The sequence below is a fragment of the Calliphora vicina genome, chromosome 1 (genome assembly GCF_958450345.1).
Source record: "Calliphora vicina chromosome 1, idCalVici1.1, whole genome shotgun sequence".
NCBI classification, from domain to species: Eukaryota; Metazoa; Arthropoda; class Insecta; order Diptera; family Calliphoridae; genus Calliphora; species Calliphora vicina.
Window position 1 is genome coordinate 20,199,681 of NC_088780.1, and position 22,837 is coordinate 20,222,517.

General features: G+C 31.7%; 2 protein-coding genes across 3 annotated transcripts in view; both read left to right on the forward strand.

Annotated features, from left to right (window-relative positions):
* SppL (signal peptide peptidase-like protein) overlaps nucleotides 1–10,850 on the forward strand; it is a 41,352-nt gene extending 30,502 nt beyond the window's left edge. The window contains exons 2-7 of one of the 2 annotated variants that reach the window (XM_065503862.1): nucleotides 5,392–6,447; nucleotides 6,545–6,667; nucleotides 6,796–6,987; nucleotides 7,067–7,520; nucleotides 7,586–7,706; nucleotides 9,892–10,850. In XM_065503862.1, the coding sequence (XP_065359934.1) occupies nucleotides 6,171–6,447; nucleotides 6,545–6,667; nucleotides 6,796–6,987; nucleotides 7,067–7,520; nucleotides 7,586–7,706; nucleotides 9,892–9,960 (1,236 nt within the window). In that variant the 5' untranslated portion in view covers nucleotides 5,392–6,170 and the 3' untranslated portion in view covers nucleotides 9,961–10,850. The remainder of the gene's footprint in view (nucleotides 1–5,391; nucleotides 6,448–6,544; nucleotides 6,668–6,795; nucleotides 6,988–7,066; nucleotides 7,521–7,585; nucleotides 7,707–9,891) is intronic. The other variant, XM_065503939.1, reaches the window with a different exon arrangement.
* A 6,706-nt stretch (nucleotides 10,851–17,556) lies between these two features.
* Nucleotides 17,557–22,837, forward strand: part of Lnk (SH2B adapter-like protein Lnk) — a 36,705-nt gene continuing 31,424 nt past the window's right edge. Inside the window, exon 1 of the mRNA XM_065504260.1 lies at nucleotides 17,557–17,737. The gene's annotated coding sequence lies outside the window, so the exon portion shown is untranslated. The remainder of the gene's footprint in view (nucleotides 17,738–22,837) is intronic.

Consider the following 22,837-nt stretch of genomic DNA (forward strand, 5'->3'; position numbering starts at 1 on the left):
AGGAGTGTCTACTTTCAGAAGCTTTATTTGAAGATTTCTTTCAGCAACACGGTCCACCGCGGTGTTCCCAGAAGAAATTATTCTGAGAATCTAACAAAAATTTCTGTTTTAAAAACTGGTTTTAGAAACTTAGCAAAGAAAGAAGTGTTCTATACAAAGATCAGTATTAAATAATTGAATATAGAACTGCCAGTACGTGGAGAATTTTTAGTGGTCCTAGCATAAATCCAGGCAACTTGGAACTTGCATTGTTTTCAGGAAAATACAGAGTCCACAGAAGCTATTAACTCGTCTTAATTAAAATGAACTGGTACTGTCGAATAATGTGAAATATCTACTTTTTCTCGAAATATGGTGTAAAAAGATCATTCGAATTAAATAGTACACAAAACAAAGAAATCTTTGCGAAAAACAGTCGACGACAACGACATCACTTCTCATTATGCTGAATTATCAAACCTGTTTATATGTCTCATAAACTGACTCTTAACACCTCAATTACACTTAATAACAAAGGTGAATGGAACCAATAGACGGACTGAGGTAATGAATGTTTTTAATATTTTCTCTGCATAAAACGTGAAACTGCCTGAGCATCTCAATAAACTTAAAGACCCTTTCATTAAGGTAGTTTATAGTTCAGTCACGATGTTCCAACAGGTAGTCCATCTCCGTTTAAAATCTACCAAACTTTTGAACACCTTTTTTGTGCTCTTCAATTCACTTTTATCAAGAGCCCAACATCTCTCCACTGGCCTTAGCTCCAGGTAGTTTGGAGGATTTGCCTCTTTTGGTACAAATACCATATTATTGTTCATTTACCACTCAAGACCTTTCTTACCATATTGACAGGATGCCAAATCAGTCCAAAAATAAGTGGACACATTAAAAAGTTTTATGAGCATCTTTTGTAAACATTCCTTGATGTAAATTTCGGTATTTATAGAGCCCTTTGTAACAAATGTTTGGCTTTTTTTTGCATATTGCTTGCAATACCAAGAACTTTTCGGTAAAATTTTCTGCTTTTGGGACCTAAACTTTTCTAAAACATTCCTTCGAGCATCAGCAACATAAAAATATTGACCCGGAAGATGCGAACAATTTTCCAGAACATACATTATCCAGGTATATTTTTTTTATAAAACTTGACTTCAATTTCCGTGCTCTGTCTTTGGCCTCTAAATTTTAAGCAGAGTTCCTGTCAGGATGTTTTTGAGTCGTGTATGTTTTTAAACCTGCATTGGCTTTAACTTTTCGTACCAAATAGTTCCGTTGCTGAGCTAACCGTACTGCTTTCCTACCGGATGTGTTGGGAGCTCTTTTAAAAATGCTTTCTATTTATTGGCTTTAGAAAAATCAATTGGACAAGTTCTCCCGATACTGTTTAATAACATTGGAATCACTTTGACATCAGACCTTTGATTGCTTGCCCAACTTTTTGTTGGGCGGTGAAGAGTAATTAACGACAAATACTCTCTGGATCATTTTTCGAGCAGTACAAGTTTATATCTTGTATTCCACGTCATGTTATTTTCCTTGTTTACAATAAGAGGGTCTATATACCAAAATATTGCAGTATCTCACAGTTGAAAACTATCAATGAGATTCAAAACTGTCATGGCTCATGCAGGTATCTTTGTATCCTTGTCTCATACACATGATAGTCTTTTTTTAAATGTTTTAAAGGTTCGGTGATGAGGACTGCCGAAAATATTGGTAATAGCTTGTAGACATTAACCCCATGTCGGGAATAAACTAGATACTAGATACTCATGACTTCATTTTAACCTCAGTTCTGCCACAACGATTATTTTCGCATCAATTAGGCATACGTACTGCAATTTTAAGCAGAGTTCCTGTCAGGATGTTTTTGAGTCGTGTATGTTTTTAAACCTGCATTGGCTTTAACTTTTCGTACCAAATAGTTCCGTTGCTGAGCTAACCGTACTGCTTTCCTACCGGATGTGTTGGGAGCTCTTTTAAAAATGCTTTCTATTTATTGGCTTTAGAAAAATCAATTGGACAAGTTCTCCCGATACTGTTTAATAACATTGGAATCACTTTGACATCAGACCTTTGATTGCTTGCCCAACTTTTTGTTGGGCGGTGAAGAGTAATTAACGACAAATACTCTCTGGATCATTTTTCGAGCAGTACAAGTTTATATCTTGTATTCCACGTCATGTTATTTTCCTTGTTTACAATAAGAGGGTCTATATACCAAAATATTGCAGTATCTCACAGTTGAAAACTATCAATGAGATTCAAAACTGTCATGGCTCATGCAGGTATCTTTGTATCCTTGTCTCATACACATGATAGTCTTTTTTTAAATGTTTTAAAGGTTCGGTGATGAGGACTGCCGAAAATATTGGTAATAGCTTGTAGACATTAACCCCATGTCGGGAATAAACTAGATACTAGATACTCATGACTTCATTTTAACCTCAGTTCTGCCACAACGATTATTTTCGCATCAATTAGGCATACGTACTGCAATATTTGTTGACAAGTCTTTGAGTGATGTCGAATACCGATTTCAGATCTGCTAGAACGACTGTTGATTTCTGCTATAAGCTGTCTTCAAGTATGAAATTCATGCGCTATCCTGCAACTTTTATTAATGTCCTTTAAGGCTGCCAATATCAAATAAAATTTATTCTACATTTTTATTTGTTCTTTCCTGATATGAAGTGGAAAATTTCTCATTTTCAATTGAAAAGTATGTAGCATCCTGAGATCTGGGCTATGTAATTTCAAGATTTTCTTACTTTCATTTCCTTTGGTGTTTCCCCATATGATGTTTTTAGTGGCGAAAAATATAAAGTTAAAAAGCGCTCTCTATTCGCCTTATCCAATAAATACAAGTCGAGGAGCCTATTTGAAATTGGGAATAATTAAATCGATTTTCTTTATTATATTTTTTTAAAATTGTTTAATTACTCCACAGTGAGAGGATGTTGTTTCGAATCTCAGAAAAATACACAACTTCTTCACTGCCTAACCTGCAACGAAGTCTTCGGCAACACTTATCACCACCATAACGAAGGCAACGTGAACAATTTTACAATCTTTAGTCTGGGGGTTCTGCAAGCTCAAATCCAAGAAATTGGGCTACTTCTACTGGGTGGGTCCATAAATCCACTGGACGTAGTGAAGTAGGGTTGGCTGGATAGTTGAATATGAATATGGAGGGTGTCATGGGCACCCTGAACACATGCTGGGCATAAGTTGAGAACGGCACGGTCTATGCGGGACCAGATGGCATTAAGCCTGTTGCTCCATCCTGATCTGAGTTGTGTCAGAATGCCTCTTATTTTAGGCGGCAGAATCTTCTCGGCGTCTGCTATCGGTGGTTGGCGACCTCCAAGTACGACATTTATACGGTATCCTGCTACCGCGGAATTGATGGCGTCTCTATGAATGTCGTTCAATACGAGCTGCGATCAAATGGATCCTGAATATACTTCTGTATGCTCTCCTCGTATTTTCTAAGGTCCTGTCTGACATGCCTCGGGGTAGACTCCAACTGTGTGATGTTAAAGATTGGATGACTTTTCCGACATCCCAGAAGGAACTGTTGCGTCATTATGACGTTACGTTCCCTGACCGGTAGAACCTCAGTTTCCTCGTGAAGGTGGTGTTCGGAGGTAATTTGGAGGCAGCCTGTAACGGTCCTTAAAGCTTTGAATATTTTTCCACTGAGTATCACTTAACGAAGGCGACCACACTGGAGCAGCATAGTTAACCACTGACCGGCCAATATTTTTCCACTGAGTATCACTTAGGTTGATAGCAAGGTTTCTTTGTCCATACCCCAAGTGCTGCCGGCTAGCACCTTGAGGACCTTGTTCCTATTTCGCAGTTTATGCGTGATTGCAGTGGTGTTTGCTGGGGAGGTAAAAAGGCTATCAAAAGTGACACCCACGATTTTCGGGTGGTTCACCGTCGGAATTTGTACGCCGTCGACCATGATGCCCAAGTTGAGTTTTGCCTCCTTCGTCCAGGTGGTGAAGAGTGTTGCCGATAACTTCGTTGACATTCCTACGAAAGGAATGACCCGAAGATCTTCAAGGGCTGTCAAGCCAGCAACAACAACAACACTTTTGGCGTCGTTGGCGATGGAGTATAAATTTGGACTGTTAACTAATATAAAGAAAGATTGTTAGCTACCTACAAAATGATTGGTCGGTCAGTGGTCATTTACGCTGCTCCAATATGATTTACTTCGTTGAGTGATAACCTGCGGAGAAATATTTAAATCTGTCAAAATAGTTCGACCAGGGATGTCATCGGAGAAGTCACCCTAGCTTCTACATCACACAGCTGGATTCTCGACCGAGGCACTTCAGTAAAGACCTTCGATTATACGAGGAGAACATGCAGATATATGTGAAAAATCTACAAAACTGTTGTTATAACAGATCCCCTGTTATCGAATGTTATTTCCTGGGGAAGAAATTTCCACTTGAAACATATGTCGCTCCAGTTCCGCAGGAAATGTACAATTATTATGGTAATGTAAAGGAGAACAGTTGTTGTTGTTGTAACAGTTCGACTGTGACCGATTGTTCTTTCCTGAAATTATAAGAGTGAATATTTTTAATTATTTGTGTTGATGTCAGTGGTGGTAGTGGGAGCTGGAGAAACTGCGCCACCTCAGTTGGTCTTAACCACAGGTCTATGGGGCGCAAATTTGTAGACCTGGTGGGACAATTAAATAAGTGAATTGTATCGTGAGGACTTTGATGACAGGCGGAGCAACAGTTTCAAGAAGCTTGGCAAGATATATGTTGAAGAGCATCGGTGATAGTACTCCTCCTTGTGGCACGCCCATCTTTATCTTGCGGTATTTTGATTTCAGGAGAACACTAATCAATGTTGGCAAAAAAAATCCACAAGAATACTTAGGGTGTTTGTGATTAGTAGTGATATCGACTTAGAATTTTCTTAAGAGGAAGAATTGCAGCCTTGTTCAGTGCCTATACTTCTATAATAGTAGCTTGTAGCTTTCTAAATAAAAGTTTATTGGTGTATCTTAACAAAACTGTAAAGCGCCATGATGTTATCTCCATAATAAAATCCTTATCATCATTCAAACATAATTCTTTAGTTATAGTTTAATCGTAGGGAATACCTGCCTTCTGCTTCACATCTGCGTGTGTATGTCTGACAATTATTTATTCTATTAAATTTTTTTCTCAGGATTTTTATTAAGTGTTTAAATAGATAGAGTGTTTCTATGGTATGGGATGTGATAAACGTGCTTATGTTTGTTCTTATCTAGACAAAATTGTTTAAATATACGTTTATGTACTTTATTATCTTCCAGTTACATGTATTTATTATTAATAAATATGTAATTTAATGTTTCACTTGGTCTATTTTCAGAATGCAATATAAAATAAACAACAGAAATCAAAATAAAAACAACAAAACTCAAACGCAAGTAGCAGCAGCAGAAACATAAACAAAATGTGTTTGTCAATGTTGTAGTTGTTGTGAGATGTCCTGATATGATATCAACACCTTGCAGAGAGTGAGCGCGAGTGTGTGCACATGGTGTGTTTGAAAAAGAAAATCCAAAAAAAAACACGGTCTTTTAAAAAAAGTAGAGATAAAGCAGTGCAACGTTGAAGTAAATGAGAAAGAAAAAAACAACTAAACTAAAGTAAAGTAAAAATTACAACACACAGAGCGAGCGCTGTGCAGCACTTCATGTCATCAACGAGACTACATTGAATATCAGTAGAGCATAAGGAGTTAGAAGTTAAACAACCCATATTTTCATATTCATCAGCAACGACAAATGTCAGCGTCATCGTCATCATCATTATTATTGCCAACATTATTCAACTTAACATCAACAACAACCGCCTAGACAACCAACCAAAGCAAATTGAACAAAAATTTAATAATAATTCTGTTTATTTTTTCATAATATTTTTGAAATCTGTTAACGGAAGCGGAAATTATAAGCAAATTTGATTTTGTTATAATTTTGCAAATAAGCTCTCAATCCTACCACCACCCCCTCCTCAACAGTGGATAGTAAAGCAAAGTGTTGTGTTTTAAGCCAGCTAACAGCTTAATACCACCAGTGAAGTTAAGCAATTTGAGAGGGAAGGTAGAAAAAAGGTGCTGCCTTTTTTTTAAGGCTGCACTAAGCAATGTCGCACAGTTCATTAAATGGTGGAGCAGGAGCCGCAGCCGCAGGTTTACTTATAGACAGCAGTAGTACCACAACAACAAATACCTTTCAGGCCACTAGCATTATGGATTCCTCCAGAGTCTCTACATGCCTGATATCAATGCTGTTGATAGTCTACGGTAGCTTTCGTAGTTTAAATATCGAACAGGAGGCCCGAGAGCGTGAGCAAAAGAAACGCAATGAATCGATGACAAATTTATTGACCGGTGAACCTGTTCAACAGGACACAAGTATGTGTTAGTAATCGTAACATTTTAGGCCATACATTTCTTTTAATATAGTCAATGAATTAAAAACTTTATTTTTTGTGTGTGTGAATTTCTTCTCTTTCAGATAAGTTTGCCACTTTGGATACTATGCATGCTTTGTGTTTACCTTTGGGAGCTTCTATATCATTGTTAATTATGTTTTTCTTTTTCGATTCAATGCAATTGTTATTTGCTGTCTGTACCGCAAGTATGTTTGTTGTTTAATCAACTTAATTAATTTCTTTTGTTTTACAAGATTTTTAAATTGGATTTTTCCTTTCTTTTCTTTCCTTTCGTTATTTTTTTGCATTGCATTCCGTTTGTGTACACATAAAGTAATTGCCACTGTGGCTTTGGCCTTTTTACTCTTGCCCATGTGCCAGTATATAATACGCCCCTGCACTGATGGCAATCGAATATCGTTTGGTATTTGTGGACGTTTTACTGCCGCTGAACTTTTCAGTTTTACTCTGTCTGTGTCAATTGTTTGCGTATGGGTGCTAACCGGTCATTGGCTTTTAATGGATGGTAAGTGAAAACGAAAAACAACAAAAAAATCAAAAGAAAAATATTAGAATTTTTGAATATTAACTTATTTCCTTTACAGCCATGGGCATGGGCCTTTGTGTTGCATTTATTGCCTTCGTACGCTTGCCAAGTCTTAAAGTCTCAACGCTTCTACTAACCGGCCTACTCATCTATGACGTTTTCTGGGTCTTCTTCTCCTCTTATATATTTAGCACAAATGTTATGGTCAAGGTGGCGACACGGCCAGCTGACAATCCAGTTGGCATTGTGGCGCGCAAACTGAATTTGGGTAGTATGGTTAGAGAAGCACCGAAATTAAATCTACCCGGAAAACTGGTTTTTCCAAGCATACACAATACGGGACATTTCTCAATGTTGGGTCTGGGTGATATCGTAATGCCAGGGCTGCTATTATGCTTTGTATTGCGCTATGATGCCTACAAAAAGTCACAGGGCGTAACAAATGATCCAACATTATCACCGCCAAGAAGTGTTGGCTCGAGATTGACATATTTTCATTGTTCCTTATTGGGGTGAGTATAAACGTTAAGATAAATGTTAAAAGTGAAAGATAAATTGGTTTTTGTTCTGTTCCTAGTTATTTCCTTGGTTTACTTACGGCTACTGTAAGTTCAGAAGTTTTTAAAGCTGCTCAGCCGGCTTTACTATATTTGGTACCATTCACATTATTGCCTTTGTTGACAATGGCTTATTTTAAGGTGAGTTTTATAAAAAAAAAACTTTTTAAAAATTATGATTTTCGTGTAAATTTTTAATAAAATGTTTTTGATTTTTATGAAAAACAGTTAGAGATAACAGGTTTACTATGGATAGCAAGTTTTTCTATCGTCGATAGCAAGTTTTCGAGGAAATTCTGTCATAAATACCAAGTTTTACATGAATTTTTACCATCGATGACAAGTTTTCTATGAAATTATATCATAATAGCAAGTTTTCCTAGAATTTTTTTAATGGATAGCAAGTATTCTATGAAATGCTATCATCAATAGAAAGTTTTCTTTGAAATTCTATAATGGATAGCAAGTTTTCTTTGAATTTAGCATGTTTTCTTTGAAATTCTATCATCGATAGCAAGTTGTCTATGAAATACTATCATCGATAGCAAGTTTTCTTTGAAATTCTATCATCGATAGCAAGTTTTCGAGGAAATTCTGTCTTAAATAGCAAGTTTTCTTAGAAATTTTTTAATGGATAGCAAGTTTTCTATGAAATTCTATCATCAATAGCAAGTTTTCTTTGAAATTCTATAATCGATAGCAAGTTTTCTTTCAAATTCTATAATGGATAGCAAGTTTTCTATAAAATTATATCATCGATAGCAAGTTTTCTTTGAAATTCTATCATCCATAGCATGTTTTCTATGAAATACTATCATCGATAGCAAGTTTTCTATGAAATTCTATTATCGATAGCAAGTTTTTTTTAAATTCTATCATCGATAGCAAGTTTTCTATGAAATTATATCATCGATAGCAAGCTTTCTTAGAATTTTTTAAATGGATAGCATATGGATATTCTATGAAATTCTATCATCAATAGAATGTTTTCTTTGAAATTCTATCATCGATAGCAAGTTTTTTTGAAATTCTATCATCGATAGCAAGTTTTCTATGAAATTATATCATGAATAGCAAGTTTTCTTAGACATTTTTTATTGGATAGCAAGTTTTGTATGAAATTATATCATCGATAGCAAGTTTTCTTTAAAATTCTATCATCGATAGCAAGTTTACTCTGAAATTCTATAATGGATAGCAAGTTTTCTATGAAATTAGCATGTTTTCTTTGAAATTCTATCATCGATAGCAAGTTTTCTATGAAATACTATCATCGATAGCAAGTTTTCTATGAAATTATATCATGAATAGCAAGTTTTCTTAGACATTTTTTATTGGATAGCAAGTTTTCTATGAAATTATATCACGAATAGCAAGTTTTCATAGACATTTTTTATTGGATAGCAAGTTTTCTATGAAATTATATCATCGATAGCAAGTTTTCTATAAAATTATATCATCGATAGCAAGTTTTCTTTAAAATTCTATCATCGATAGCAAGTTTTCTCTGAAATTCTATAATCGATAGCAAGTTTTCTATGAAATTCTATCATCGATAGCAAGTTTTCTAAGAAATTCTATCATCGATAGCAAGTTTTCTATGAAATTATGTCATGAATAGCAAGTTTTCTTAGAATTTTTTAAATGGATAGCAAGTTTTCTATGAAATTATATCATCAATAGCAAGTTTTCTTTGAAATTCTATAGTCGATAGCAAGTTTTCTTTGAAATTCTATAATGGATAACAAGTTTTCTATGAAATTATATCATCGATAGCAAGTTTTCTTTGAAATTCTATCATCAATAGCAAGTTTTCTATGAAATTCTATCATAGATAGCAAGTTTTTTTTAAAATTCTATCTTCGATAGCAAGTTTTTTTTAAATTCTATCATCGATAGCAAGTTTTCTTTGAAATTCTATCATCGATAGCAAGTTTTCTATAAAATTCTATCATCTATGACAAGTTTTCTTTGAAATTCTATCATTGTTAGCAAGTTTTCTTTGAAATCCTATAATGAATAGCAAGTTTTCTTTGAAATTCTATCATCTATAGCAAGTTTTCTTTGAAATTCTATCATCTATAGTAAGTTTCCTATGAGAATCTATCATCGATAGCAAGTTTCCTATGAAAGTCTGTCATCGATAGCAAGTTTACTATAAAATTATATTATCGATATGAAGTTTTCTTTGAAATTCTATAATGGATAGCAAGTTTTTTTTTAGAAATTCCATAATGGATAGCTAGTTTTCTATGAAATTCCATAATCGATTCTATGAAAAGTTATAACCAAAAATAATATTTGTTTTCTCTTTTTTTATTTCAAGGGTGACTTACGTCGCATGTGGAGTGAACCTTTCATTACCCATCCACCTTCAAAACAACTGGAAGTCTGAGTGTTTTCTCCAAATAATTTTTATCTTTACTATTATGTCTTAATGTAAATTATAAGTTTTTGTTTTTAGTAGTATTTTTATACAAATTTTTCTAATAATATTTTCACTCGATAAGTTTAATTATAAGTTTAATTTTTCATTTTTCCTTTTTTTTTAAAAAAAAAAAAAACAAACAATTTAATATAATGAATTCGAATTGAAATGAAATTTCCTTTCCGGCTGAACTAATAAAATCTCTTAATATAACTTTTAAAATAATTTATACTTAATAAAATTTGAATATAGTTGAAGTCTCCAGCTAGTTATATTTAAAGGTTTTAATATGAATTAATAAAACAATGAAAAAATAACCCAAAATAAAAGGATTTCTATACAATAATATGCTTTGAAAGTCTGACTAAAACCTGGAGTTTCAACTATATAAAAATAAAGAAGGAAAGGACCTTTGAGTCTAGTTAAGAAGCTGTTAAAAAAGTTAAAACTGATTAAATTTTAGAAATATTTCACAGACAATTTGTTAAACAAAAGATATTGCTTTTTTTTTTGGTAACATCAAAATCAACCATTGTTTAACTACATAAATAGAAATTTATCTTACTCTTTTGACAGTTCTTTTCCCAGTCTCTTTGGTCTTCATCTTGCCTTTAATAGTTTTTTTTATTGTTTTCCAACAAAAAACTCTTTATAAGTCAAAAAGTATGCAAAAGAAAAGATAAACAAATTCTGTCACATTACTCTCTAACACATATTATTATTATTAGAAAAAATTTAAAGAACAAAAAAGTGAAGTGAAAACCAATTTAGCAATTATAAATATCTACATATAATAAAAACAGGATGAAGTAATAAAACTTGAAATAGTATTTAAATGAAAGAAAACAAAAATAAAACTGAAACTCATTGAAAACTTTTTGAAATTAACCACAGATAAACGAACAAATATTATTAATAAAGTCTAATCTAATAACGAATGAAGTATGTAAACATGTTTGCAAAATATTAACAAACAAACATACATATAATATTAATATTAATAATAATGTATAGAAAAAAGCCTAAATGTAGTTGATTTTATTTTAATGAAATTAATATAATATACATACATAAATAACTATATATATATAAACTTTAATCTGTTACTCTAAACATTTCCCTGTAAAATTTCTAATAAGTTTTTGAACAAAATAATTGATGGCCTATTTGTTTATTTGAAATCTTTTACAATTCTTTTTCAAATTTAAAATTTTTATACCTTTATGTTCTTCAATTGAATAGAGCTAGCTGCAGTAACCACTTGAATTCGTTAATTTTATTACCATATTTCTGTGGCTTCAATTTAGAATTCAATATCAAGTTTTTTATGAAATTATATCACTGATAGCATGTTTTCTATGAAATTCGATCATCAATAGCAAGTTTTTTTCCATTCTATCATCGATAGCTTAAATTTTAAATTTGTCCCAGCAAACACACGCATTTTTTATCTCAAAATTAATAATGAATTGAAATCGAAAGCTTTCTCAAGCGTTTGTCAGGTGTAATTTTCAAAAATGTATTTGAAGAAAAGTTTGAATTACACATTTGATATCAGATGAAAAACATTATGGTTTTCAAACCTTTAACTTTTTCTTTGCAGGAAAGCAGTAAATCAGGCCCCTATATTTTGAATTATTTGATTTTTATTCTAATTAGAATAATGTTTAAGTTGTTATTTCATTATTTATTAAATAAAAGACAGAAAAACAGAACTAAACAATTAATAAATTAATTAAATTTAAGCTTAATTCACTAAAATCTTAATCCAATTTTAAACAAAGGCGGCCATTCATTCTATAAAACCATTTCTAACAAAACAAATTCTATAGTTTCATTTAAAGGGTTTAATTTTAATAGATTTCATTCTAAATTGAATTAATTGAATCATTTAATAAATGAATTCTCAAAGGAATGATTTCAATGTGTTAGAAGTACTATGGAATTAAGCCTCTGAATTAATTCGTAATGAATTCTTTAATGAAATTGTTAAGAGATTAAATTTGATGTGATTTTGAAAATTGAATTAAGAATTAATTCTTTCGAATCTGTTTTTGTAAAACCAAAAGGTTATTTTCAATGTAGAGCAATATAGTGTTCGACCGATTATTGGTTTTCGGATTAGGCCAAATCGGGATTTTGGAAGTATTCGGGTTTCGTGCAAAATTTGTCCGAATGCCGAAACTTTTTTAAAGAAAAAAACATTGACTATGGAATTCTAAATAGATTATAAAATCTCGAAAAAAAACTAAAGGATATTAAAAAAAACTTTTCCCTCAAAAAAATTTCTGTTTTCGATAAAGATAAAATTGAGAAATGGACCACTATGTATGGAAATAGACTGAATATTGATAATTTGGTCGATAATTAGGTTCGGTTAAAATTGTGGGTTGAAAATCCGGGTTTCGCACGTTTTTATATTCTTTATCTTCATGAGAAGGGTATATATAAGTTTGTCATTCCGTTTGTAATTTCCACAATATAATTTTCCGACCCTATAAAGTCCGTCTGTCTGTTGAAACCAATTTTCTGAAGACCCCAAATAACTTACATACACGATTCATACATCAATATCTCCGGAATTCTTCCGGCTCGGTTGCTATTTAAAATCGAGAAAATCAGTCCACAAATGGCTGAGATATAAGGAAAAAAGGACAACCTCGATTTTTGACCTATATCTGAATTACTAAGTCATTATAATGCAGACAATATGGATATCTAATGATAGATATTTCAAAGACCTTTGCAACGACAGATATAAGACCATAGTAAGTTGGACCTACAATGGGTCAAAATCGGGAAAAATATTTTCAACACGAATTTTTTTTTCACTAAAAGTTTTTTTTCGCTAAATATTAAAAAAACAAAAAAAATTTAAAATTTTTTTTTTTAATTTTAAAAAATTTAAAAAAATCAATTCGAAAATTTTTTTTCCAAAAAATGAAAAAAAAAATTTTTCCAAAAAATTAAAAAAAAAATTTTGTTTACCTAAAAATATTTAAAATTTTGTGAAGGGCATATATGATTCGGCACATCCGAATATAGCTCTCTTGTTACATTCACCAATTGCTCAGTGGTAGTTTAGGTATTTTGCATTCTTCCTGTATTGTTGATTTGAAATATCTTCTTGTATTTGGAGCTGCCGTAGTACTGAAGTTACACAAAGAAATCTAATTTACTGCTGATGTCAGCACAGAGTGGGTTACATTCCCAGGATTTAGATTACCCATCCACTTTCTCTTTAAGTTCTCTTCTCTCATTAATATGGTCAATATGGGTCAATTTCATATTCAAACCCGTGCAGGTATGACTTAAAGCAGCCATATTCATTCAGAAATTGTGTGAGGTCCAGGTCACCATCTTGGTAATTTTATCAAATTTTTTTAATACTGTTGTGAAAATATTGTTTCAGATTTTGAACTTAGATTACCTCAAACAGCCCAATCATGATTAAACATTCCGCGGAATTTTTAAAAATGGGAAAAAGGAAAAACCCACGGATTTTTGTATTCATAATTGGGCTGAAAAACAGTGTGTCTGCGCTTCAGGACTATTAAAACAGGCTGTCCATTTAATTGATTCGAAACGATTTGTTTCCCACCCAAATTGTTTATCAGCCCAATTATGAATAAAAAATTCCGCGGGAGTTTGTTCCCCGGGAGTTTTTTCCCATTGAATTTGAATAGGGAAAATGAGAAAAGGGGAAAAACTCCCGCGGAATTTTTATTCATAATTGGGCTGTATATATTTATTAGCCCTACATTTTTTCAATAAGAATTATACATTGTATTGTTTTAAATTGCGTTTACTTTATTTAATTTCCATATTACAAACATGCTAAAAATAATTTCAGTTTTAATACTTTATTTATACATATTTAATTTCAAAATATTTTAAGTAACTAATTAAATACATAAAGAAATATAAATCGCCAAAATTCTTTATATATTTTGTACATACTCTCAATACAATTAAACAAACATAAAAAAAAAAAACTAATAACTCATTTACTTAAAATAACAAAATATCAAGAAATTATAAAAAAAAACTCAACAAAATATATAATTTATATTTAATAATTATTTTTGTTTTTGTATAATTTAATAATTTAACTTATTTAGAATATATTACTATTGAATTGTTTGTATTTTTCTAGATTTTTTTTTTTAAATTCTTGTTTAAAATAAAATATGTTTTTTCAAAATTCCAAATTTCCTTTTTAAAATTATTTTTAATTTTCATTTAAAGTGCACACAGAAGATCTAGTTTATCATGAAAGGATCTTCAAAATCAATGTGTTCGTTTGTTAATTTTAAATGTTTTATAATTAACTATATCAATTTTAATTATGTACTACTAAATTATTAATTTCATTTTAACCACAATTTTCATTGTTTGAAAAACAAATACAGCTTAACAATAACAAAAATAAAAACCATCTTAGAAATATAAACATATTTCAATTATTATATACTATTATAACAAAAAGTATAAAATTAATTATTATTAATAATTAAAAAAAAAGAAATGAAACTAAAATGAAATTTTAGCTATGTAAGCACAGTTAAAAAAAATTTTTAAATAAAACTAAGTTTAAAGACTATAAACAAAGGAAATTGTTTTTAATTTAATTCGAAGGTTGCCGAATATTTAAAATTTATAAATATTCGACTTGAATCAGTTATGGTGCGAACTATATAGAATTTGATAAAGCGATTTTGATTTTAGTAGCTTTCCATTGTTTATTTTGATATCAAAGTTTATAAAAAATTATACCAATGTAAACAGCCCAATTATGAATAAAAATTCCCCGGGAGTTTTTTCCCTTTTCTCATTTTTCCTATTCAAATTCAATGGGAAAAAACTCCCGGCGAATAAACTCCCGCGGAATTTTTTATTCATAATTGGGCTGAAAGAAAATTTAGTTCTTAACAAAACATGGTTCTAATTTTTCAAATCGGATGAAAATTATAAGTTATTCAACTTTCATTCACACCTTTTTTAGCATTTTCTATTTTCTATTTCTATATATACGGTTGTGCAGAATCTTATATACCCTTCATTAAATTATACTTTACAATAGAAATTTTAAATATTTTTAGGTAAAAAAAATTGTTTTGGTGAAAAAAAAATTCTAGTTAAAAAATATTTTTTTTATATTTATTGACTTAGTAATCCAAATTTAGATCAAAAAACAAGTAAGAGAGCTATATTCGGCTGTGCCGAATCTTTATACCCTCACAAATTATACTTCAAATACAAATTTTTAATATAGTTTTAGGTAAACAAAAATTTTTTTTTCCAAAATATTTTTTAAACCGAATTTTTTTTCACCCAAAAAAGAAATTAAAAAACAAAATTTTTTTTTTTAAATTTACAAAAAAAAAATTTAAAATAAAATTCAAAAAAATTTTATTTTAAAATTTTTTATTTTAATTTTTTTAAATTTAAAAAAAAAATTTTGTTTTTTAATTTTTTTTGTTGAAAAAAAAAATCGGTTGCAAAGATCGAGGTTGTCCTGGTTTTTTCCTCATATCTCAGCCATTTGTGGACCGATTTTAAATAGAAAACTTCTCGAAACATGTCTGACAGAATTATTGAAGATTTGGATCCCGAAAATATCTGGGGTCTTCAGAAAATTGATTTCAACAGTCAGACGGACATATCTTAGTCGACTCCGCTATCTATAAGGATCCAGAATATATATACTTTATAGGGTCGGAAAATTATATTGTGGAATGACAAACTTACATACATTATATACCATTCTCACGAAGGTGAATGGTATAAAAAGCCAAAAATCGAAGTTATCCAGGTATTTTCCTTATATCTCAGCCATTTGTGGGCCGATTTTCTCGATTTGAAATAGCAGATATATTGATGTATAAATAATTCGTGTAAGTTATTTGGAGGCTACGAAAAGTTGATTTCAACATACAGACAGATAGACGGACATGGCTAGACTCCGCTATCTATAAAGATCCAAAATATACATACATACTTTGTGAGGTTGCAAATGTGGGGCTGAGATGTAAGAAAAAAACTACGTCTTCTTGAGCCTTGAGGGTACCACTCTAGCGCCATCCTTGTTATACTATCAGGATTCTTTCTGATGGTATCGAAGGCTTTCTTGAAATCTACGAACAGTACACGGGGTACAGGAGAGTACGCCATTCTAGGGATTTTTCTATTATAATGTTATTTGGCTGGAAATCTGCCAGTTTATCTTGTTCTCCATTTTATTTTGAAACCTTTCCTGTATTATGACTGCTAGCTGAGCAATTCCTCTCCAGTTGTTGTAATTTTTTAAGTCCCCACTTTTCGGTAACTTAACGATCGATGATGTCATTCTCCAAGTTGGAGGTAGCGAAAATTAATTAATTCGTCATTCTTTACATCTTTCCCGCCCGTGGTTAATAATTTAATTTGTTGTTCATGTTTGTTTTTTTTAATTCGGCCAAAAAAAATCGGTTAGATCCAATTTTAAATTCAACAGCATTAAATAAACGGTATAAAAATTAAAAAAATATTACTGATAATGCAGTTTAAAGTAATGTCGATAAATTGGCTCTATTTCTACGTACAAAAATATTTTTGCTTTCCAACACTGTTATTAAATCAACAACTTTTTTTCATGCGTTTTCCAACATTGTATTGCAGAATACTTTTACAAGTGTTGCCAGCTGGATTGAATTGTTTGTTATTACCAAAAATCGTTAATTTTAAATAAAAATCATTAATTAATTAACAATCATTCAACGAGGATTTATTGATTTTACTAGGTTTTCTGCCATTTAGTTTGTTTGCAAGAAGCAAGTGGGGTGGGTTGTTTAAGGTTATATGATTTTGGTACTTTACTATTGTTTGTTATAATAGTTCAACTGTTGTCCTTGGGAAAAAACTTTCGGTTGTTTAGAAATTGAATTTAAAATGTTTTCTTTTATTTAAAAGATATATGTTTTACCTTTCAAACAGAAGAGATTTTTTCTATAGTAATCTTTATACCGTAGGCCCAGTGTATTAATTATACAGTGCCCTGTAATAAAGGAAACTATTAGCTTTATTTGCTCACGACGGAATTCCATATGTTGATTCGTCCTGCCGGCATTGTATACGGGTCAAGTCGACTTCGAGATAACACAGATGGGTTCATTAGTGCACCTGTTCTGTGCACTCTCATATAGTTTCTGCTGTATAGCCATACCAGAAAAGGGATCGATCGCCTCCTAAACCATCATCGCCCACCATTTGTATGTATTTGGAAAAATCTGTCATCTAACTGTTACCCATTCGCCCAAAACGTGGGTAGTGGATCAGTTTATTCAACTAAATAGAAATTATATTGACATTGTTTTTATTATTAATTAAAAACGAATAATTTAATATAAATTGCTACATGGAGACCTAGGGTTTTATGCATAAAGATCCATAATAATTTTTAAAATTCTTTTCCACCATTTTAGCGCTTTTTACACCACCATGGTATTGCATTTATTTTAAAAGAGCTGGCAACAATGTTAACACTTCAACATAACCATGTGGCTACACCACACAAACACCCATAGGGCAACACTGATTTTTCACGCTTTTGTGTTTTTTCTGCGAAATCTTGAAGAAAAAAACGGGCTGCGTAAAATGTGAAATTTCAACAGATTTATTAAATAAAATACATTAAAAAAACGGATAAATTTAAGAAAATCTTAGAAATAAAACAATTTCCAATGCGTTTACATAAAAATTAAAGGTAATTTTTTAAAAATTAAACCAGATTACGTGATGTGAAAAAAATATGGTGCAACATAACATCCATAAAGTGAAGTGAGAGAGAAAAAAAACAACATAAAAAGAAGAATTTTTCTTGTGATGAAAAAAATCAAATAAAGTGAAAAAAAAATAAGAATCGAGACACAACGGGTGGCGACTACAAAATAAATGTATAAAAAATTATAATTTATGAAAATTTGTATATCGTAAGCTGCAAAGAAAAGTAATAAATTATTATTAATATTAAAAAAATATAAGAAGAAATTATATAAATTCATATATGAATTGGAAGGTGTTAATGAAAAGTTGTGCTTAATTTGTGTCTGGTTGTTTTCGTTTTTCCTTAATTTTCTTTCATGTTTAAATAACATCATAAGAATCAACAGTGAGTAGAGTGTTTTATTATTTTCTTTTTGAGGTTGGTTAAGACAAGGTGTACCTACACAAAACAAAACATCCATTGTAAAGAACAGTGAAGAGAAAAATGAATACATGATACACTACTAGCTGCATATACATATGTGTGTACAATAAAAACAAAAAATAATAACAACAAACGACAACAACAATTCAAACACATAATAACTACTACTGCTATATAAAATTGTTTTTTTAATTTTTAAAAAAAAAAATGTTAAAATTTTTTTTTTGATTTTTTAGTGAAATAATTTTTTTTGGTGAATCAGGTTAAAAATATTTTTTTTTTGATTTTGACCCATTGTAGGTCCAACTTACATTAGGGTGTCCCTTATTTTTCGATATCAATTTTTTTTGGCGCATACCCGAGAGCCGGGTAGACCAGTTGCCTGATGTAAACGATAATTTGGCGATAATGAAAAATGGTTATTGGATGAAGAGAGAAGAAAGTTGATGCAAAAATAATTATCAGCAGTTGTAACGACTTTTACATGTGATGTGGAACACACAGAAGTTTCATTGCAACTGGATCTGAGCTGCAATGAATTTTCAATATATAAATCTTCAATTCAGCGAATTAATACACATATGAGAAAATCCAGGTTAGAAACTATAAAATCTGAGTTCAAGAACAACGTTCCAAACGTTGTAAACGTTCATAGAGATAGTAAACAATTACTTGGCTTAGATGTGAGAAGGCTGGCAATTAAAACTTCATATAGCGACAAGGAACAACTTGTTGCGGTTCCAAAACTGTATCTGGAAAAATTTAATAAAGAGCTATAAGAACTTTCCTCTATGATTGCAATCTTATTAATTAATCTGTTGTGATACAACATCAACGAACACTGGCAGCTTTAATGGAGCTTGTGCTCTTGGAACAAAGTTTAAAAATATATTTGGTGCTTTTCGCTTGTCGTCATCGTGTTTATGAATTCGTTCTAAAACTGTATATGATGACAAGATTAAGCAATTTATTGTTTCTCAAGAAATACTATTTAAAAAGATCTGAGACAATTGGAAAGACATGCATTCAAATAAGATTGGACCATGAATCGGCTTTGTTAAAAAGCACATTTCTGAAGCAACGATTTTATCTCTCAAATCGGCAGGGGGAAAAACTTTTGTCAGATAGGTACGATTATCGAGAATTAATCGAACTATGTTTATTGTTTTTGAATGGCAAACCTGAGAAGAATATTAAAATCAAACAACCTGGTGCTATACATTAAGAACTATGGATGGCCAGAGCGATTTACTCCTTAAAATTATATTTGCTTCAGTCCAGAGACCCGCGCCGACAAAATTTCACGGTGGCGAATAAAGAATAATTACTCATATTATACAAAATTAAAAATTTATAAAGTGAAATTCCGAAAATTTTGTGAAATTTCTAAGGAACTTTTAATCTAAGCGGCTATTTTTAAGCCGATTTAAGCTGGAAAAATTTCGGTGGCGGCGGTTTTTAATATTTATCGGCGGCTCGTCTCAGCCTTCTTACAGGCGTTTGGCGCAGGTCTCTGCTCAGTCTCAGGTCAACATGCAAATGATAAAAATGCTGTGCAGGACCTTATTTTTTGCGATAATTTTCATAAAGCCATGGATGGTTCGAATTTACAGATTCTGTAAAAGCACCTAATCAGAATTGTGAAAGGGTTGAAAACGGCTATAATGAAGTAGACGAAACAATAGCAGAAGCTGCTATAAGTAGGTTTATCAAGCATTTGTGGTAGGTATTTAAGTGAAGAGGCAGTAATTTTATCACTATTTGATAACGAAGTTAAACAGGAAAACAATATCATATTTAACAAACGATATAGGTATTTCATCGAAAATTTCACGGTCTCATTACTGCAGATAAAGAGCAAAAGCAAGTTTAATTGCGTTGTGTTGAGGAACATAGAAATTTATATCCAGACTGTTGGAAAAATATCTTTAAAATAAGTTATCCCAGCTAATTATGAGAATATCATATATTTTTAATAAAACAAATTCTTCACTTTCATCTTAATTATTTTGTTTTCATTTATTGTATTTTCAAAACAAAATTTCATATTTATGAATTCCAAATTTCCCAAAAAAATAATTTTTGGCTTATAAGGAACACCCTACTATACATATGCTCTAAAAAAGATGAGAAAAAAATTAAAAGAAGAAACAAAACAAAAGCCAACAATAATAACAACATAAATAACAATAACAACAGCAGCTAAAGCAAGTGCAAGGTAATTTACCCAATAAGAATAAATATGTATGGATATGAACATGCGTGTATGTACAACAATAACAAAAATATGTATTAGTATATATTTTAAGCTTAGACTAGATTCTTTAACGGCGCAATAAAAAATAGTACCAGAAGCACACAATCAAAATACATATGTATAGAAAGAACGACAAAACATTTTACAATGCGTTCAAGTTTTACGTCTTTAATTGTTTTTCTTCTTTATGTTTTGTTGTTTTTTTCCTTTATTTTGCTGTTTTTTTTTTTACAACAAATACATTTCATATTATAAAAAATACAGCTTTTTATTGCGCTTTTTCTTTTCACCCTATTTTAGGGTGTATTTGAAATGAAAACTTACAAATAATTATTTGGGTAGATATGGTTGCCAGATTGTTATTAATTTACTAAACATGCACATTTATTCCCAATAAGTACACTTTCAAATGATTTGGTGTCAATTGTGATTAATTCTCGTGTTCTGTAGATTTCTCATAACTACCAAATCCCCCACCACAAATCTCTTAGGAGCTCTGTGACTCCGCCCATGGTACGCCTCCTTTTAGAGCCCACAGCAGATAAAGGATCGAAGTGATCAACATGCTGTGTTTCAAAAGGAATATGTTTCCTTTCAATGTTATATAATTGTCTCTCAGTAACACGATGAGTGACCGAATAAATTGATTAAGCTTCTTTCACATTCCAGTAATGCTTCTTAATTTGGTTGATTACCCCAACATGGCATTACTTATTAAGATCCATAAGGGGCCTCGCTATTCTAAACAAATTCTGATCAAAACGTCGGAAATACGAAAATAATCCTAAGTACCGCTGACTATCCTTGAGTTCGTGGGGGCCGGATAGTTCTGAATCGACATTATGTTATCATTATTCGGCCGGATTCCCTACCCATTCACCCGATATCCCCACGTTACAGTCCAAGGCATTGCTCCTTTTTACCATAACCACATATTTCAGCATAATCTTAAAATTGATTATACCACTTGACCCTTTCATAGTGGTTCTCGACACTATACGGTGGAATGACAGCGTCGATTTCACTTAAATCAATATGAAGTCGCTGACTTGTCAACAATTTGTTTCCAACTGATTCTATAGTTCGGATTTCTTCTTCGGCCTCCAACTAGTCAGTGTTGCAACACGAGCTGGGACAGCTTAATCCTTTGGTATGAGATCCTCAAAATTGACCGAAGAGACAGCTTTGAATTCCGTTTCACTCTTGCAGCTAATGGCAGCAGTTTGTTTTGCGCAGACTCCAACACAGCATGTCCACAGTTTGACAATACATTTCCCTCGTCCGCAGTACTTGCCCGAATTTCTTGTTTTCATGTCCCCAGTATTCCGCCAGCTTCTTTTGTCTGCTTGTAGAGAGTTCATAACTGGGCAATGGTTGCAGACTGTGGAAAGACAATTCTCTCATTGGTAAGGGCCTCTATGATTTCCTGACCTGCAAGTCGTTAATTCATGGTCTTGACTATAGCGCCCACCAGTCTTTACACAATAACTGTCTGTCGGATATTCCTGTATGGTGGCTGACGTTATCATCGATGACATTATGTATGGAATATAACTTGTAAAAATGTACAATTTTCCATGATGGCGTATAAATCTGGCAGAATTTGACCGATGTCATGGATTATATTGGCTTTGGGGACTGCTGTGGTTTGTATCAAATTTCCATAGACTTGCGACTTAAATAGTCTAAAGGGGTCAAATCGCATGATACCCGTAGACAGTACACAACTCCTCGACGTGTGATTATCATGCCCTCAAATCGCTCGTGCAGAATGTACAATTTGGCATGAGCTGTGTTGTACTTAGCGCCTTACTGTTGAAACCACATGTCGTTGGTGTTCATATCATCCAATTCAGACTAAACAAAGTTGGTAATCAGTAGATTGTGTTGACCTGACCAACGCCGTTCTCAAAGAAATATTGACCGATAACGTAGCCAGTCCAAAATTCACATGAGGATTGTTATCTTCCCAAATCCGTAAAATGATAGAAGCTCGCGAAGCATTTCCAGAATAGAACACCCATTTCCACATATTGTTGAACTCTATATCCGTCCATGATGATTTGGCAAAACTAACATAATAAATGACAGCCAATTCGACTGATGTAGCTTTAACAATATTGGAAGATTATAGAACGAATATTTTTTTCCTCTAATATTCGAATAATTTTGTTTCGATTTACTTCCGTAATATAAAAATTCTTGTTGATATTCCGAATTTGGTGATGTATTATTATTGAAAAGTCAATCATATTATTGTAATTTAAAAATGTATTGACATTGTTGTTTCCTATTTAATACATAACTCTTTGGTTTAAAAATGATTTTCATTATTTAATAATTTTTCCATCTTGTTAAATATTTCCCAACACTTCTAAACATGTGGCATTGTTGTCTTT